This window comes from Dendropsophus ebraccatus, chromosome 5 (genome assembly GCF_027789765.1).
Source record: "Dendropsophus ebraccatus isolate aDenEbr1 chromosome 5, aDenEbr1.pat, whole genome shotgun sequence".
Lineage (NCBI taxonomy): Eukaryota > Metazoa > Chordata > Amphibia > Anura > Hylidae > Dendropsophus > Dendropsophus ebraccatus.
In genome coordinates, this window is record NC_091458.1 from 110,560,626 (window position 1) to 110,581,520 (window position 20,895).

The 20,895-nt window shown below is 41.7% G+C and overlaps 1 protein-coding gene across 1 annotated transcript in view; it reads right to left on the minus strand.

Moving 5' to 3' along the window:
• Positions 1–6,237: 6,237 nt before the first annotated feature.
• Positions 6,238–20,895, minus strand: part of FHL2 (four and a half LIM domains 2) — a 46,227-nt gene continuing 31,569 nt past the window's right edge. Inside the window, exons 3-6 of the mRNA XM_069970984.1 lie at positions 11,964–12,138; positions 10,833–11,002; positions 8,044–8,230; positions 6,238–6,964 (exon numbers count right to left, since the gene is read on the minus strand). Coding sequence (XP_069827085.1) covers positions 6,813–6,964; positions 8,044–8,230; positions 10,833–11,002; positions 11,964–12,138 — 684 coding nt within the window. The 3' untranslated portion in view covers positions 6,238–6,812. The remainder of the gene's footprint in view (positions 6,965–8,043; positions 8,231–10,832; positions 11,003–11,963; positions 12,139–20,895) is intronic.

The following is a 20,895-nucleotide window of genomic DNA, read 5'->3' on the forward strand; positions in this document are numbered from 1 at the left end:
GGATATGCCTGATGGAGGGTTAACTAGGCCACCAGGGATATGCCTGATGGGGGTTAACTAGGCCACCAGGGACATGCCTGATGGGGGTTAACTAGGCCACCAGGGATATGCCTGATGGGGGTTAACTAGGCCACCAGGGACATGCCTGATGGGGGTTAACTAGGCCACCAGGGACATGCCTGATGGGGGTTAACTAGGCCACCAGGGACATGCCTGATGGGGGTTAACTAGGCCACCAGGGACATGCCTGATGGGGGGGATAACTAGGCCACCAGGGATATGCCTGATGGGGGTTTACTAGGCCACCAGGGATATGCCTGATGGGGGTTTACTAGGCCACCAGGGACATGCCTGATGGGGGTTTACTAGGCCACCAGGGACATGCCTGATGGGGGTTAACTAGGCCACCAGGGACATGCCTGATGGGGGTTAACTAGGCCACCTGGGACATGACTGATAGGGGTTAACTAGGCCTACCAGAGGCATCACTGGGGGGGTTAACTACAATAGCAGGGGAACTAGGGGAACAATACTTTGCCTTGCCCCGGGTGCTGCAAACCCCCGCTACTAACTGCCGCGCATGGTATGCGGCCCTCGAATGATTTTATTAATGCCCGACCGGCCCTCGACATGGAAAAGGTTCCCCACCCCTGGTCTAGATCATTGAGAGGAAACTCTTAACCAACAAGGGCCTATTTGATCAAGTAATTTGTGGGCACTTCACTAGATATTGTAAGCCTAACATTCCCTTAGGGTCTTATTAGATGGGATGAATATTGTGCAAAAAATCGTTAGATCGTTCAGATTTGAACAATAATCGTTACGTGTAATAGCAGGCAGCGATTAAACGACCAACGTTTGATAAAATCAGGACCTATTTTTATCGTTAATCTTCACAAATCATTTGAACATCTTCAGCCAAAAAAGGACGAGTGCAAGAACAACTGCAAGTAACGATCATGATCCTGTGTAATAGGGTGAGCGATTAAGATCGTTCGTCATAGCGGTCGTTTGAGATTGTTTATCGTTAAATGAGAAGTCCCATGAAATAAAGAAAAAGAAAGAAAGGCAGGGAGTGCAGGAACATAATAAAGTATACTTATCTATCCTCGTACCCTGTACTGTGTCCAGCTGACAGCCCTTGGCCTCCTTCAGCCCTTCCAGCTTGCAACATTGCGTACCCAGCTGAGTGATTTCCCGTTTAGCCAATCAGTGACTGGGACACCCCAGTCCTTTACTGACTGGCTAAGTGGCTTATCGTTCAGCCGGGTCACGACATTGCAGCTGGAAAAGCCAGGTACATGATGTACCCGGATTCCAGACGAAAATGACGGCTGGTGGCTGTCAATGAAACCCGGGAGTGACACTACGAAGGCCCGAGGACTGGTCAGTATACTTTGTTTCCTGCACCACCCTGTCTTTCCGTTTTTACTTTCATTGGACTTCTCTTTTAAATGTCTTTTTTTCTTAATTAGCTGCAATGTTGTATGGCACCTTGAGGCTAGGTTCACACCTTTTGCAAAAGCGGCAGAATTCTGGCATTTTCACCAAAAAAATTGTTGTCTCAGTTATGCAATATTTATCTGTTTTAGATGTTTGTGGACACCTTTACATTGTGTCTGAAAACAGCCTATGGCAAGGTTCACCCTACATAAAATTGATGGCAGTCTTTCTTAGCGATGGTCATCATTGCACAAATAACGTCTGTTATTTAAAAAATAAGTTATTTGCGCAATGACGGCCCTTATTATGAAAGATGGCCATCATTTTTACATAGTGTGAACCTAGTCCATGGCTTTATCCATTATTTCCAGATAGTCCCCGGTCTGCAGGCAAGTTCGCTCATTTCCACCATCGAAAAGTTGGTTGACACTTAGATTATCCAGTTTTATACCTCATGTAGCGTCTGAGGGGTGATGTACATGATGCAGATGTTCCCTCTATGGTGATCGTTAAGCCTTGTACCATGCACATGTATTGCTCTAGATATAAAACAAAGAAAATACACCATTTTCTTTAAAGTATGTTTTTTTATTTTTTTACAGAAATATATACTGTAGTGCAATTTACTTCCAATAGATATAATACTGACATTGTGTCATTTTTATTGTTGTTGCAGTTCACGCATTAAATCATGCAACAAAACCCTCCTTGTTGTGAAATGCAGCACTGATCTAAATAATTCTAATAACTTCTGTTTCAAATATGTCTATATAAACTCTTTTTCTGCTACAACTACAATATAACAACATATAGCTTTATTGACATCTATATTTCACTAGAAAAAAAAACACTTTTTCTAAATAAGAAATTCCCTTATGTGTAGAATGTTAGCAATAAAATTTCTTTAGAATACTCCAAGTTTTCCTTGTTTCCATAGAGTGTTCTTATACATTAACATCCTTAAAGTGGACCTACCAGCATGATTTTAGCCTTAACCAAGAACGTGGCAGAACAGATATCACTCTGAATCCGGTGATACTTTTGCTATGTAGATCACCCCTATGTTAGTTTTATCTCATATGCAACTTGAAAATAGGTCTTGTAGATTAAACTGTCTGGCAATGAGCTTCCTATGCTCATTGCCTTAGAGTTAAAGGGGTTTTCCAGCGCTACAAAAACATGGCTACTTTCTTCCAGAAACAGCCCCACTGTTGTCTCCAGTTTGGCCGGTGTTTTGCTGCTCAGTTCCATTAAAGTGAATGGAGCTTACTTGCAAACCGCACCTGACCTGGAGACAAGAGGCGTGTTGTCTTTGAAAGAAAGTAGCCATGCTTTTGTAGCACTGGATAACCCATTTAATGGGCATGCTAGTTGTATAGTACTGATCATTGCACACAATAATATTATGTCTAAATGCCATGCATAGACAGTGGATATCATACTTGGAATGTCCCTATAAACCTTGTTCATTCATGGGCAGCAAGGCTATGGTGATGCTTTCATGAAAAGTGCCCAAAATTTTTATACTAAAACCATTTGTGTATAAAACCTACATAGACAGGCTTTACGTCCTGCACAGATATTTTGGGACAGGGCCTGTGCAAGTGGAATTCTGAATGTAAATGACCTCAGTTCCTATGGTTTCTGTTATAGCTATTGCCTCTGTTTATAGCTGCCAGCTTTCCCCTTCCTCTATTACCAATAGTAAGATAGAGCTGTAATAGCTCCCTGTCTTTATAGGGAACAAAAGACAGGGAGACTGTTCCAATGCCCTGCTACTTTCAGCACTTTCACATAGTCCGATGTCTGCCACAAACCAGCACCAATCAGTGAGATCAGCACTCATTTGCAGAGCCTTTACAAGGCTCGATCAGTCATGTCGCCAGGCCACACAAACAATCGCTATATCATCTGTGCATGTCTGTTTACACAGGAAGATGTGCGGGCAACCACTGATAATTTTAACACCAGCACAAGAGATTGCGAATGAAATTTTCTCATTTGTCAGCTGATTAATGGCCCTTTTGCATGGGTTATTATCGACAGGGAGGGTGTCCTAAAAGACCATTAAAGGGTTACGGTTCTATTCCGCTAAGCAATTTCTCAACGATTAACAATAAAGTATCTCAAACGACTGCTACGGCGAACAACCTGAAATCTTTAACCCAATTACATGGAACGATGATCTTTACTTATGATCGTTCTTGCGGTCGTTCTGTCATCGCTACTGCGAACGGCCGAACAGCGTCTTATTAAATTAAACAATGCGTGACCGATTGGCCATTGATCAACAATAAACGACCAACGATTTCTCGTTGGTTGCTTCATTGTTGTCTGCTATTACACAAAACTATTATTGTTCAATTACGAATGATCTAGCGATTTTTCAAACGATAATCGTCCTGTGGAATAGGGCCCGTATTCCAAAAAAAAGTAACTTGTCCCCCCACAATCTCTTACGTATACCCTATCCTGTATCTCCGTATCAGCTCGTGGCTCGTTTGTTATTAATACAACCGTGGGAACGGCATGTGACCTATGGCTCAATTAATTCTCTATGGAGCCACCAGAGAGAGCCATGTACAGCATTTAGAACTTTGCGTGTGCTGTACCCCTGCAAGGTCGTATTCGATGGCCTGACCTGCCAGATGACCTAATCTGCTAGATAGGCTCTTGTATACAGAGGCTCAATAATCGTGCAGCCCTTTCCTTTAATCAGCCATTGACCGTGCATCTCTTATTACACAGACAGATGTGTGGCCAAGGGTGGAATATTTGACATCTTAAAAGACGAGTTAGCATTTGCTCGCTTGTCTTCTTATCACTGGCTCTATTACACAGGGAGATAACCTGATTTGCTAGATAATCTCTCCATGTAGTAGGGCCTATACTGACGTGGCACAATCTGCTGTCTAGCATTAAACATGCCCCCCTCCTAAGAAAAGCAGGGTTGATCCAAGGAAAAACAGAGGCACGTGATACAGAGGCATGTGATATCAACCTCAGGGGGAGAGGGGAGAAAAACATGTGTATAGGATGTTACGCAAGAAGGAGATAAACATCAGCATTATGGTCATGTAACGGCATGTGATGCTGGCTTACAGAGGCATTTCAGCTATAGACAGTATACTAACCATTAGTGACTAACCATATGGCATTTTTAGAGTTACTGCATACAGCATTTACCGCAGCCACCAACGCATCCTCCCTGCTATTGGTATATTAATAAAACCAGACATATACAAATCTTTATCTGCAACTAAAAAACGCAATGACCAATTGAGGTATAGACTTCACAAGACTTTTGAAGGTGTTGTGTCGTGTCTGGCACCAAGATTCTAGCAACAGATCCTTGAAGTCTTGTAAGTTGCATCATATCAACTTCAAGGACTGATTGTTTACTTGCTGGCTAATATATACCATCCCTTGAAAGTTGTTATTGTTGTTTTTCACTTCGCTTGTAGTGGTTTTATTGTAGTGCTCACAGTAAGCAAGTAAATGGGTGACGTCCGACAAATATTCTCTTTGCCTTTGTGTGAAATTGTCATCAAGAAAACAGCCATTAGATGCTGCCTCATAATAGATTTTACATTTATATTTTACATTTACATATACCCTTTATACAACCTGTCCACACTGAAAATATAGGGGGGTGGGAAATTACATTTTTGAGGGGTTGCACCAAGGTCCAGGTTCCCATAACCAGGCAGCTAAACATACCATACAGGGTAGCAGCTCTTTAATTGCATGAAGCCCCATATAATACAATTACATTGCAATGCTAACCGAATCTCAACTGAAGCTTATAGAGGGATTCTCTCTAGAGATGAGCGAACCTGAAGCATGCTCGAGTCCATCCGAACCCGATCGTTCGGCATTTGATTAGCTGTGGCTGCTGAAGTTGGATAAAGCCCTAAGGCAATGTGGAAAACATGGATATAGTCATTGGCTGTATCCATGTTTTCCAGACAACCCTAGAGCTTTATCCAAGTTCAGCAGCCCCTGCTAATCAAATACCGATCGTTCGGGTTCGGATCAACTCAAACCTGAACCCGGTTCGCTCATCTCTATTTCTCTTCCGTGTGGAATGGTCTTATTTAAAGGTAACATCAGGTAAGTGGAAAAACAGTGTTAAAAGGATTGTTTCCACTTTTGACGTAACCAGGTAGGGCATATTGAGATCAAAAAGGGCCACCTCCACTTGAGATCCCCCTATATGAGCCAGATCAGAGAACCACACACAAAAAGCTGACCCGGCCTGTCTGAGATCCAAATCGCTGTCATATAATGCTTTGTTTTCTAAAATGGTTGAAATAAGAGAGAGACAAACCCTCTAAATGAAAATTCTGGTAACAAATATTTATACTCTCCATGGCCATTTCCTACCTTGGCTGACAGGATAAACAGAACCAACCTTTTGTTCTAGTACTGGAAGACCATCTAATGTGTATGACAACCTAAAATGTGTATGACAATCTAAAATGTAAAGGCTATTGTGTGTAAGCATCTGTTCACATTTTGTGGCTTAAGAGCCATAACAGCTATGGTGAACCTGTTTTCGGGTGGATAATAAAACCTGACAAGCCCCATTGACCTGTAATGTGGTTTGTCAGATGATTCTAGTATTTAAAGGTACGTTCACACTGCGGAATTCGCTCAGAGACCTTAAGCGGATTCCGCCAGGCGGCCTCCATTTGAAGTTCCGCCGATCCCATAGACTCAATGGTATCTGCTGGCGGATTCCGCTGTTCACCCAAAGAATGAACATGTCAATTCTTTGGGTGGCCAGTGGAATCCGCCGGCAGATACTATTGAGTCCTTGGCACCAGCGGAACTTCAAGCGAACCTGCGAACGTACCCTTAGATAAATTGATGGTAAAATGTATATATGGCAGGTGTAATGGAGCTTTGTTTTAGAAAAAACCCTATAGAGGGAGCTGTGCTTTTTTATTAATATATGTACGTAAATGCCATTAAAGTAGCAGTTTTTTTGTCACACAATGAAGTTAGTCCTATTGTGCCATAGCTGTATGTAGAGGTGAAAATTATAGCTCCAAAAGATATCATTAGTTGTTTATAAACATCACAATGGATGAAAGAGACGGGATTAACTAAAAAGAAATAGTTTACCTTTAGCTTCATACCATTTGTAATAAAATATACTTTTAAAATATGATGCTAACAAGTTCTATAAAGCGCTAGCATTTGTCATCAGCATCACCTATCATATACAATCTGCTCAGAGATATTAAGGTCAAAACTGCCTGTTTTGGTTTGATAGGGAACACACAATCTGCACATATTTATTGAATCGTACATGTTATATTGTCTTATGCTTTTTTTTTTATCTATCTTCATCCACGTTTCCTTTATATATCCTTTCCACATTCAGGACACAGGATGTCATCTCTTTCTGTAAGAAAGCCACGACCCACCAAGGAAATCGCACACTTCTTACAGTTAAAGCAATCGCTGTGCCATTGTCGCTCCTCGAAGGAAATGTATTTTGTTCCTCCAAGCCCTGGGAAATTAAAGAAATCACAAATAAACAATTATTAGAAAAATGAATAATCTATGTAACTAAAGGAATATATTATCATTCGTATAGAGGACCAGAAATCTTTTGAATACCATTATTTATTAGAAATGTGGATAGTATGGCTGTAGATTGATGGCTACTAAGGATGACATTACATTTAAGTCAACAGTCGCTTGTTAGCTGGCTGCCTTTGAACTCTGTGCCACTTAGCTGGATACAGTCCTGGGAAACTTCTCATAGTTTCCCAGGATTGAATCCAGCTTTTCCAGGCACCCGCCTGTCAGGCCTGCACCAGGTACAGAGCTGCAGACACAGGCAGATAGGTGATAAGGAAATAAAAATGATTCCTTTGTCTTTGCCAATGGGCATTTCCCTGGAAACTGAAGTGCCACAAAAGTGATGCTGAGCCAAAGTATACAACCCTTTTCCCTCCTCCATCCTCCTATAAATTACTCAAACTATAAATAGGTTTACTTGAATAGTGTAAGGAGAGGTTTTCATCAATTCTTAGAAATGCTTCTTCTTGAACAACATATGCGGTACAGCTGTTGTTGCACAAGAGGACACTGGTACATCCAGACATATTTTAGCAGAGCAATTTTAGATTTATTTTGACAGTAGCAGTAATGTGGTATGTTTTACTTAAAGAGAATTTGCCATTAAGTGAGGATAGCATAAACTTGTAACAAAGACCCTAAATCTATTATAGTACCACCTAAATCTGTTCATGCAGCCAATGTTGTATTGTCATAATTTTTGTGCACTACATTGTTCAGTTTTAACAGGCCTGCCCAGTGCAGTCTTACCCAAAAGTATTAGGTCATTGAGTGACTCTATATCTGATAACCTATTTAATCTAATATATTTAAAGTACATTTTGGCGTTATTATAGATCTCAGTGCAGAGGTGGCTGAAAAGTATTGTCAATGTTCACAATCAACAGTCAGCCCCTACCAATCCCACATTTATAGCATACCTAACATATAAGCTGAAAAGTTATAATGTCAAATCAGATGTGATATACTACGTCAGGTCAAACTAACAACAAACAGCATATATACCACTTATTGGACTGGTGCATCCAGCACATTTCTTGGCATACAAGTTGCAGAAGCAGTTTAAGCAATAGGCAAACTCGTCCCGGGATGTAAATCTTTGCCCAGACAATGGTTTTTTGCAGCCAGTACAAATAAAGCACTCCTTATGCCATGGCTGATCCCGATAGGTAACACCTCCTGTGGTAATAGCCTTAAATAGAACAGAACACAGAGTCAGACATTAGCTTTGTTTAACAAGTGTTACTGTATATTCATCCTAATAATATCACCTGCTGTAAATATAAGACATTAAGTCTCCTATTCTATAAAGAACCTACCTAACTAAAATAAGGGGGCTAACAGACCTTTCTAGATAATATGAGAGGGGGAGTCTACCTAGCTAATATGGGAGTTGGGGCAACCTGCCTACTTACCTGGCTAAGATGGTAAATGAACATACCTGCCTAGCTAATATTAAGCCCTACATACTCAGCTAATATGGGGCCTACCTACTTCCATTGATATTTGTTGGTCTATCTGCATAGCTAATACGGGGATGGGGCAACCTGTCTACCTACCTAGCTAAATGGGGAGCCAGCCTAGTTACCTAGATTATAAGGGGGGGCTACCTACTTTCTTAACTAATATGGGGGGGGGGTACCTACCTAATATTGGGGGACCTGCCTACTTACCTAATATAGGGGTCCATCTATGTATATAGGAGGGCCTGGCTACTAAATATGGGATAGCCTATCTAAATTAAGTAATATTGGAGGTTATCTACCTATCTTATGTGAAGAGGTTTGCCTAAATATCTACTACTATCTACCTACTTACCTAATATAGCTTGCCTACCTATCTAATATGCAGTTTCTAGTTAAAATAGGCTGGTCTAGCTACTATATATATGGTCTAGCTACTAGCTATATAATTTGGGGGGCCTACCTATGTTATATGAGGGGTCTACCTACCTAATAAGGGGATATTGGGCTCCCAGTTCCATATATTCTGGGAATGCGAGCTTGTCCGACCCTTCTGGCGGGAGGTGTGTGAGATATCCTCCGCTATCCTCAGTGTTAGAGTCCCTAGGGACCCCGGCCTTTGCCTCCTCAACCTTTTCCCTAAAACTATCCGGAAAAAACAAGCCAAATTGCTATTGGTCCTCCTAACTGCAGCCAAGTCCCTAATTGCCAAATGCTGGAGGCAATCGACCCCACCTTCCATACCGCATTTCAAAGCTAGAGTTAGGGAGTTACGCTCTCTTGAGCGCCTTACGGCATCCCTAAATAACAGGTTAGAGGCCTTTGACTCTATTTGGGCTCCATGGGACTTGTATTCCTCCCCGTCGGCACCTGCCTCTGGTACATCCTAGATTCCTATCCTTTGTCGTCTGTCCCCGTCCTCGTCTTTCCCTGTCCTTGTCTCCCCCTTTTCCCTCCCCCCCCCCCCTACATTTCCTGCCCCCTTCTCGTCCTAAGTCTGTGTTTTGTTCTGTGTTGTTTCGTTACTAGCCCAGTATGGTCTATGGACCCTACCCAAACAGACTTTGTTTTTTCCAAACCCTGACCGGGATCTGGTAGCTGTTTTTATTGCGATTTGTTACTCTGGATCTCCTGTCTACTCCGGTTTAGGGGTTAAGTTGCATCTTTGACATTTGTGTTATGCATTATAACAATGTTCTGCTGCCTTCATATGTACCTTACCCAGTTTGTACAATTTTATGTCTTTCTTTTTTGGAAAATTAATAAAAATTACAATTGAAAAAAAAAAATAAGGGGATATTGGTATGAGGGGGAGGGGTAATGTACCTTTCTACAGTACCATGGGGCTTACTTGTCTTCCCAGATACCTAATCGGGGACCTATTATATAAAACAACTGTGTTGGGGCACCAAGGGAGAACATCACTTGAAACCTGACTTGCCTGCACAGAGTGATGACCTCAACACCACCAAACAGATAGTGAGCAATGCCTTCCCATCCAACATCAGTGTCTGACCTCTCAGATACTCCTCTGGATAATTGGGCCAACATTCCTGCATACACACGGTAAACCGTGTAGAAAGTCTTTCCTGAACAGTGGAAGCTGTTATAACTGGATGGGGTTCAGAATTTAGCATGGGATGTCCTAAAACTTCTTGCAGATGTAACATGTTTGTGTAGATTTTTTGCTAATAAAAGTCTGTGATATAACAGACTTTATGCATTTTGTGTACATTTTGCCCCTAGTAAAACCAAAAAAACGATTCATAGATACTTGTGTATTATGGTTTTAAAATCTGCAATCTGTCCCTAGATCCATGTAAAATTTTCACATGCATTGTACTCAATTGTTAAATTGATAAAATTGCTCAACAGCACCATAAATACATAGTACTGAAGAGGTTAATCACACTGAGAGTATGTAAGTGACATCCCCAGATGGCTGGAGCATACATTACCAGCTCCACGCTCCGTCTTGCTTCGGGGGTTCCCGGCTGGACTTCCCGCTCAGCCAATCAGTGCGCTGCCCAGCCACAGCCACTGATTAGCTGAGCGGGATGTTCAGACGCCGGGAGCCCCCGAAGCAAGCTGGAGCGTGGAGCAGGTAATGTATGCTCCAGCCATCGGGGGGGATTAAGGAGGCTGTCACTTGACATCTCGCTGCAAATATGTATTCTCATTGAAAATCACAGGCAAGGGATCCGCAGCGGATTTAGCTGCGAATTCGCAGCATGAAATCCACTGTGGATCCGGTATGTGTGTTTCTACCTTACGGCTAATAAGCAGATGTGTAAACTCAGAACTCACTGTGCTACTGTATTTATCACCTACTTTTTTACATTGGATGCAGTGCATTGCAAATTGCTTTTCATAACATGGCACACAAAAGTTTTGGTTCTCTTTGGGAATGAAACTCTTTGTTCCAATTGGCTGCTGGCATCGTGCACAGATGAAGCACGTCTCGTGCCAACTGTTTCCCTTATATTCCATCTTGCGTGTTCCTGCATGACAATAAAAGGAGTTTGTAACAGATTGTCACTGCCAGAATATAATTCTGTTCTGATAGTGCTTGAAGACTGTATGAATTATTTCCTGTCTTATACAAGAGTAGAAGAGCTGCCCTTAGGCCTCTGCCTCCTCCCCACCTTGACCCCCCCCTCGCCCCTCAGACAATTAGGGGATATGGCTGGCATTTGCCATGGAAAAAGGGCTAATCTGGCTATTTTTCTTGGTGTACACCAGGGGCGCATAATAATAAATCACCCCCCCCCCCCATAATGTTGAAAGACAAGGTGGTATTATTCAAATAATTTAATTGTCTAGATCACAGATGTCAAACTGTGGTCCTCCAGCTGTTGTAAAACTACAATTTCCATTATACCTGGACAGATAAAACTCTGGTTTTAGGCATGATGGGAAATATAGTTCTGCAGCCGCTGGATGGCAGTGAGTTTGACACCCCTGGTCTAGATACCATATATGTTGGACATAAATGAATTTTTGAAGCACTTTTTTTCCAAGTTTAGTTGGAAAATGATTTAAAGAAGAAGTCCCATGAAACATCAAAAATGACAGGAAGGTGGAGGGGTGGGGGTGCAGGAAAATAATAAACAAAGTATACTTACCCATTGCCATGCCCCGTATCGCCGCTCCTGGGTCTCGCTGACAGACACTGACCTCCTGTTGTTTGATTACCAGTCCAGCCAATGAGTGACTGAGGCTGCACACTGACCCAGTCACAGACTGGCTGACAGGGCAATCCATGACATACTCAGACGCCAACAGAGAATGTCAGTGAGTGGCGCAACAGAGGCATGGGGACAGGCAAGGATACTTTGTTTATTATGTTCCCGCACCCCCCTGCTATCCTGCATTTTTTTTTATTTCATGGGACTTCTCTTTTAAAGATACAAAACAAATTTCCTTTATTTTTCTGCTCCTTGCTTCCCAACTGGCACTAACCTGGCATTATTGTTTTCTTGCATTCATTGCACTTGGAGGAATATTCATTTGAGTAACATTCAGTACAGATAAGATGTTCATCCTTTGCAGCAAATGGCTTGTCCACCAATGAGCGCTTGCACTGGAAGCAGTGAAAGCAGGCCTCATGCCAGTGACGATCCTTGTATGAAAGATCCTGAAAGAGAAATTTGCCACTATTACCAATTCGAACACCTATTAGATTATTCTAAGTTAATAGAGGGCGTCTTTCTTTGGAGGGACGCACATTTGTGCATTTCATTTAATTTTGCACTGACCACAATTGAAATTGTCATATTAATAACTAGGTAGGGAGGGTTCGACAGGGAAATGTTTAGCTATTTTCTGCCATTCACTGATTATAATTACATAGCAATGTATCGCTATTTTTTAAAAAATAATTCCCTTCTTTATATAGCGCCAACTTATTCCACAGTGCTTTACACAGCTCATATCTGTCCCTGCCCCATTAGGGCTAACAATCTAAACCACAGATTCATCTATTTGTAAGTTTTTTTAAAATGTGTGGGAGGAAAGCAAGGTACCCAGAGGAAACCTATGCATACAAGGAAAACATACAAACTCATATTTGTATTCAGCAAATGTGCAAACAAACAAACAATCCCCAAGAATGAAAAAAAAAAAAATCATACGTTTCCCCTCCAAATAGAAGAGTGTCATAACAGAACAAAGTAGTGGTTGGATTTAACTAGTATGAGTTTTCTTCATTCTAGAGGGAACAATTTTGCATACTTTTTTGCTTGAAAAATGACCCCTTTAGACTCCACTTTAGCTAGTGATTGGTTGAGCACACATTTTCAATGTCAGGAAGGAGAAAAGGATGACACCAAAATTGTTAATTTAGACACTCCTGAAGTTTCTGCAGTCTTTCTGATGGATTTGATGGAGTGTGCAAAACTGGCTATAATGTATAAATGATTATTGCAATATTTTGACCAAATTATGGAAATTCTGTCACTTGGGCTACAACAATATTACTTTACTCTTTTACCAAAAGTAGATGCTTGGAACAGTAACTGATTGAAATTATGCATTGGATAAACATATATGTATCCTAAGATCATAATAAAGGAAAAAAATATAAGGATGGACTGGATGGGGCAGGTGGTCTTTTTTCCTACGTTTCTATACATTGTGGTGATGAACAGAGACCAAATTATTGGAATTCCATCTGAAATTTAGTGAGTGAAGCACATGCACCTGACTGTCCACATGATATTAAAGAAAATGTGATCCATCACACAAGGTAACTTTGCTTTATTGCTCTATGGTTAAATTCTGCTCTTCACGTGTCCATTGTAGACATTGTAGACATTGTGACTTAAAACCACTCCTTGAAAAGATGGGGGGGCCTACCCCGTCCAGCCCTGCTTTCAGCTGCAGATACATGCTCAGGATGCAGATTCAGTTTAAGCTATGACAGAGCAGAGAGCTGTTGGTTACCTGTCTGATCGCTTACTCTTGCAAGCCACGGGCTAAATGAAACCTGCAGCCTACAAGGGATCATTTATCGTCATGGATGTCTGTATCCCTGGCCGTGTACAGCCGAAGGAAGACCCGGTCCCTCAGTGTGGGAATGGGAAAAGGCGAGATTTGTTTTCTTTTTTCCTGTTGGTGCGAAGGCAGCATTATTAATGGAGGGAGCCAATTACTAGGAACACTAAGAAGTCCCTAACGTGTGTGTCAGGGTAGAGAGGGTGTGAAGACTCAAAGGTAACCTAGCTGCTGTATGGAAGCACCAGGAGGGTTGAATTCAAGTGTGGGGAACTAAAGAAGACTAAAGAACAGCTGTGTGGAGACTAAAGAACTGCTGTGTAGAGAAAAAAAGGGGGGCTAACTAAGGAGGTACTAACTACTGTGTGGGGACATAAAGAAAGCCATTACTATTGGGTAAGGATGCAAAAAACCAATGCTATTACACTGTGGAGTCTGAATAAGGCACTATTTTTATTTTACATTATTACGGGTGTTATTACAGTATGGAACACCAAAAGGGACATTATCCCTCTTTAGACTCTATAGATCTGTAGGCAACTACTGTTTCTTTACACAAGGTTTGACAAATCTTCCCCAATCGTCTCCTATCATTTTAACCTGCCCTGAATTCCTACATTATATCTTTCATGCACTTAAAAAAGTTGGTAAAGTTTATTTGTCAAATCATCAAATGAATTAGCAAATATCTTTTCTGCCAGGTCACATGATAAAAATAAATCTGTCACATTACATAGTGCAGATTCTGTAGAAAACTTGGAAGGCTATCAGGAACGATAATTCTCTCCATAAATAATACTGTGACTTCACACAGGATATTTCTCAATTTGGAGTAATCACTAACAGCTCAGTAAAAAATATTTGCTAATTCCAGTAGATATTTAGCATGAATAAAATGTGATATGTAAAAGTCGTACGTTCCAGAAGGTTGCATTACCAGAGCAATTTCTCAGAGGATATTTGGATTAAAATTTCCAGGAAAGCTAGAGACCAGGCAATTTTTTTTATAATATATTAAAGGAAAAGTACAAACTTAGCTGATAGCTGTCAAGCAACTGCTATTGAGTCAAGCATAAAGTGTACAGTACACATGGATCATATGAACCTGTTTATCCAGTCATGAGGTGATGTGTGGGATATTAAATTGGTTGTGAACTTAAAAACAATCCCTACTTGGCCCATTTCATAAAAATTATAACTGTATATAGCTGTATATAGCTGTATAACTGTATAAGTTATAACTGTACAAGCATTAATTAGGTACATTAAGAATGGTGTACATTTATCAAGAAAAATTACATGGAGATTGTAACATAAGGAGAAAAGTGATGACATAGTAAAAGGAATATAACATGTCACATCACACAATATTTTCATACAGAGAAAACAGTGTTGCACAAGGGGGGGGGGGGGGGGGGGGGGGGGGGGGGGGAGATAAAATAACTATATGAAAATCCTTAGTAGAATTTACAAAATTTGTTATTTATCCTTTCTACTAAGGAGAGTTTTTTTATGGGGATTTGCTATTGCTCTGGGCAGTTCCTGTCGTGGACAGAGGTGGCAGCAGAGAGCACTGTGTCAGACTGGAAAGAATACAGCACTTGTACAGGTTGCTTTGTACATATCGACTATATAGAAAATGTAATTGCTCTGAAAAATTAATTACAACTGCATCTACATCTAAATATTTCACATCACTTGATCCTACCCTATTAATACGATATTACGTTGAGCTTTTATACTGTATAGCTGTCTAGTCTCCTTTGTAAATATTATTTACACATCTTTTCTTTTATGCCTTGATTTGTCCATTACAGAACAATGGTCAACTACATATTCTTAACAGATTCTTTTATTTTAGGTGAAGACATATTGTCCTGCAATTTATTAGATCCTGAGGAGGGATATGCTTAGCCAAGAACATTTCAAGAAAAATATGCTCATACGCACAGGATTCAACTTCTGTTTTTATTGAAATCGCTGTCCAGAATAATATTTATCCTTCAACTCAAATAAATAAAGCAGAATGTAAGACTACTTCTGCTGAAAGTTGTTTTGACCTGAATTTTTTACATCCACTTTTACCACTCATAATCTAACCCAAGTCATAGTTTATATGGCTACCATATGAATACGAACAAACAACAACTAATAGGATTAGACTTGTAATCCTGCTGCCAAAAATGTCAAAATAGTACAAAATGCATACAGCTGTAAATTTTACTATGGACCTCACACAAATTGCATAATGACCACGTTGGCTGAATGCTTCATTGTTTGCGGGTTTTATGCTTGAAGCTAAAATGGCTCAACAAGGAATTTAGCTAAAGAGACTCTCCAACTAAAACCATTAATTCAGTTTTGGGCTTACTTTCATCCAGCAACTTTGTGGGATAGAAAATGTGAGAGCTAGACGGTAGACAGCAGTAAAGTTGTAAGGAAGAATTCTTCATGGTTTTCCTCACCATTACCAGTTTTAGGCTATGTTCCCACACAGTATTTTTGCTCAGTATTTTGCATCCAAAACAAGGAGTGGATTGGAAACACAGAAAGGCTATGTTCATACACTGTTGAAATTAAATGGCTGGCAAATAAAGGCCTTTGTTTTAAAATAACGGCAATTATTTGCCATTAAATGGTGGCCATCCACTCAATTTCAACATTGTGTGAGCAGAGCCATTCTGTGTTTTTAATCCACTCCTGGTTTTGGTTGCAAAAACTGACCAAAAATACTGTTTGGGAACATAGCCTTACAGTGGAACAGTGTGAGGGTGGTTTCACAACATAGCATTCTTTCCTCTTTGCACAGATGGGTTTTCAGATCCCCTTGATCCCCTACTAGGACCGGTCCCACATAGATCTAAATTATAATAGATTAATAAGAATACGCCCAAGGGAGGCTGGGCTACACCTGTCTCCCCTTACAGAAGGATCTACCTACAACCAACACTGTTTTTTTTCAGTCCTCAATCCTCTGCAGGTGCCTCTGCTGATCGCCCACCTCCTTCACAAGACATCATTCTCTACCTTTTATAAGCATTATAAGCTCTACAGACAGGCTAAAAACCCAGTCTAAAGGCATTGGAATGTTGTCTGCAGTCCAGTTATCAGACTACCCCCGACCCCCCCACCCCCTTTGTGCTGCCCTAGAGACGAAGTGGAAAGTAGAAATTGTTTACGTATCGTAATTTAATGTTTCTCGAGTCGATAGGCGGCACACTTACCCACCCTATAGAATTTTTTACTTGGATAATACTTTTGTCTATTCATTACGCAATGCTGGTTGTTGGTGGATCCTTCTTAAAGGGGAGGCAGGTGTAAATGGTGTATTATAATTAATCTATTTTAATTTAGATCTAGGTAGGTGGTCCTAATAGGGGATCAAGGGAACTCAAGGAAAAGTTAAATACAGTACATAAACAAATTCTACTTTTTTTCCACACACAAATTCCAGTGCAGGCAGCCTCTGTGTATAAGGCTTGTTGCACCCGAAACTCTCAGAGCAATTGCTCAGAACCAGAGCTCTGGGCGGCCTATACTATACAGGGGCACAAAGGAAGCCTAAAATATATGGGTGCTGCACAGAGGACATCTATACTATATGGGGACTGAAATATAGGGACCTATATTATACAGGGGCACAAAAGGGGCCCTATATAGTATATGGGTGCTGCACAGAGTAGGCCTATACTATATGGGGGCTGCAATGAAGGGACCTGTATTATACAGGGGCACAAAGAGGGCCTATACTTTATGGAGACACAGAGAGAGCCTATGCTATATAGGGGTTGCACAGAGGGGGAACTATACTGTACAGAGGCACAGATGGGCTATACTACATAGGAGGGGAGGCCAATCTTATTTGGGGGCACATACGGAGCCAAAATACTTTAGGGGAGCACAAAGGTGGGCCTAACTTCTATATGGGGCACAAAGGGGCCTGACTACTATTTGGAGGCACAAATTGGGCTTAACTAACTATATGGGGACACATAGGGGGCACTGTTACTGTGTGAAGTCATAAACATGGGGATTTGTATAGAGATGAGGATGATGCTGTAAACAAGGAGCCTAAAATATTTGCCTTGCACATGTACACTGAGCGTGGGGATGATAAATCATTGTGTCTACCTATTGAAATAGTTTTTTCCTGACCTGTAACTACTAAGGTTTTTAATGAAATGATTACCATTCAAAATTGGTTTCACACTACTCTGGAATGTTGCAGTGATTCCAGTAAGAGAGAGAGATAGATAGATAGATAGATAGATAGATAGATAGATAGATAGATAGATAGATAGATAGGAGATGGATAGATCAGAAAGCAGTCACACCTGGGTCTTCTGGTGTAGCCAAATATTTACAACAAATAACTGCAGCACTCCAATAAAGTGAAAAAATATTATGCAAATGTATTTCCCCCATAAGGCACAGCAGGCAAAGTTTCAGTCCCACAATGAATCTTTTTCAAGCAGTAAGGGACAGTTATGCCTGATAAATCTGCTTTATGCTACGTTTACACGAAACGATAATTGTCCCTATCGTACGATTAACGATGTCGGAGTAACAATTTTTTTTTTCATAACGATCAGCGTTTAGACGGTATGATATATCGCACGGAAAAATCGTTTTGCGATCGCACGCCCGCAGCCCGGCCCGCCCGCAGCCCGTGCCCCCGCTCATCCGCAGCCCGGCCCCACGGTTAACCGCAGCCCCCTGCGCCGCCCCGATCGCCGCCGCCGCTCAGATCGCCGCTGCTGCTCCGATCCCCCCGCTGCCGCTCCGATCGCCACCACCGCTCTGATCGCCCCGCCGCCCCGCCCACGAGCATACGTTACCTGCTCTGCGTAGCAGCTCTTCAAAATCCCCGGCTCCCCTCTTCTGTGCATTGATTGGCTGAAGAGGTGAGCCGGGAATTTCAAACGGCTCCTCTTCAGCCAATCAGTGCTGCCGTGCATTGATTGGCTGAAGAGGGGAGCCAGGAATTTCAAACGGCTTCTCTTCAGCCAATCAGTGCTGCTGTGCATTGATTGGCTGAAGAGGGGAGCTGGGAATTTCAAACGGCTCCTCTTTAGCCAATCAGTGCTGAAGAGGAGCACTGATTGGATGAAGAGGAGCCGTTTGAAATTCCCGGCTCACTTCTTCAGCCAATCAATGCACTGAAGAGGGGAGCCGGGGATTTCGAAGACCTGCTACGCGGAGCAGGCGATGTATGCTCGTGGCCGGGGCGGCGGGGCGATCGGAGCGGCGGAAGGGGTGGCGATCGGGGCGGCGGGGGGGGCGATCGGGGCGGTGGGGGTGGCGATCGAGCCGCCGCAGGGGCTGTGGATGAGCGGGGGGCCGGGCTGCAAGCGGGGGGCCGGGCTGCAGGCGGCGGGACTTTTACACGGAACGATCGGCGATTTTTTTGCGAACGATGATTTAAGAACAAGATAAAAGATGAAAATGAACGATCGCAAACGTGAGTGTTTATCGTTAACCTGAAATCGTTCACCATATTACACAGAACGATGGTTGTTAGATACGATCGTTATTGCAATTGTTATTGCGATCGTTTATTCCTTCTGATCTCAGGAAAACAATGGGCAATGTGCTATTACACTGAACGACAAGTGAAAAAATGCGGAACTTGAGCGAACGAACGTGGAATTACAGCGAACGATTAGCGAACGATCAGTGATTGATTAACGGTAATTTTAGGTTCAGATCTAAATCAACGATCAACGACATACGAACGATTTTTCGAACGTTGCCTGCAATTACACAGAACGATTATCGTTTAAATTCGAACAATATAACGTATTTTGGCACGATAATCGTCCCGTGTAATAGGGCTCTTACTTTGCTACTATGGCTGCAGCACTTTTGACACAGACAGCTTCCCGAGTTAAAAGCCTATTCTCATCCTAATATGCAGCCTTTTGCAGCCCTGAAGCCCCCCAGACAGCCAGTGGTGGCAGCAGAGGAGACATGTTCTTTACTGCTGTCAATGGACATTTTCTTTAAATTTCTAACATTACGTTTTTTTCCCAGAATTCCCCTTTAATATATCTCTAAACACGTCATCTATATCATGTGATGTCAGTAAGGCAGTGATAAAGTTTTTCACATTCTTAACTAGAGCCACTCTGGTCATAATGATTTGTGTTTCTAAGAATCCCCAGGACAAACTGTTGTATATACAGGACACGGCTCCATGGGGGAAGGTTATAGGCCATAGCTTTTGAAAAGAGATTCCTGTCCAAATAGCAACCCTTTCTTCTATTTACCTTCGGAATGTGCTGCTCATTGTACAAATCTTAAGATCGTGCATCGTATATACATTCCAAGACTGACTGCATTTTTCACTAATTTTTACCAGATCATTTTACCACAAAATATGCAAGAGTTTGTAATCTACTCACTGGTTTTACAAACAATAACTTGCAATGATTACATGTAATGTGATGGATTTATTCCAACTGTCTTATTAATACCACATGTCGTTGTTAGTCGCTGGACAGAAAGATAATAACATTTAGTCCATTTTCTATTAAGGTCCCATTCATATCGCATTTTGGGCTTCATTGCATAGTATACATCCGTTTACCTTCAAAAAGTTACAGCAGCCTAGGGTCATGGTACACCACAGTATACACTAAAATCCTTTTTTGAAGGTATCTTGACTTATCCCAGCAATGAAGCCATGAAATGTGATATGAATTAAATCCAGCAAGGTAACAATACTGGGATACATCACCACATCATTATGGAAAAAGTAGCTATAGGGGGTGCAGAGGTAGTAGTTACACCTTAACCATGGCACTTAAAGGGTGCCCAAAGGCTCCTTTGCCACCTAAGAAGACATCAGTATTAAAATTGGCACATGGTAGGTAAGGTGCATGTCCTAGATTTTGCACTTGGGTCAAGGAGCTAGTTACAATTTACAATTGAAAGTTAATCAGTTTATAAGGTTAGAGTAGCTCTCATTTCACGCAGCTCCAAGCAGTGAATCCTGGCAACTACGCTTTCCGCTGCTAAAGCAAGTGGTATAAGGAGTTGTCAGAGCACCCATATTGTATTGTACTTATTATGAAAGTCTATAGGCCTTCCAGTAATTTATATACAAATCCCTTTATCAGCAGAGAACAAAGTTGAGGATGGATTCAGCTCTTGGAGCTGGAAACCTAAGTGAAATGAGAGGTACCCTTTAAATATGTGTCTGAAACTAGTTATTTATTACACTTGAATCTCAGCTATGTCATTACCTAAAATCTACATTTTGAGGGTATGTTCACATTGCGAAGTCTGCGTAGAGACTTCACTCTGATTTCGCCGGGCAGCCTCCGCTTGGAGTCCCACCTATTCCATAGACTCAATGGCATTTGCCAGCGGATTCCGCAGTCTGCTCGGAGAATTG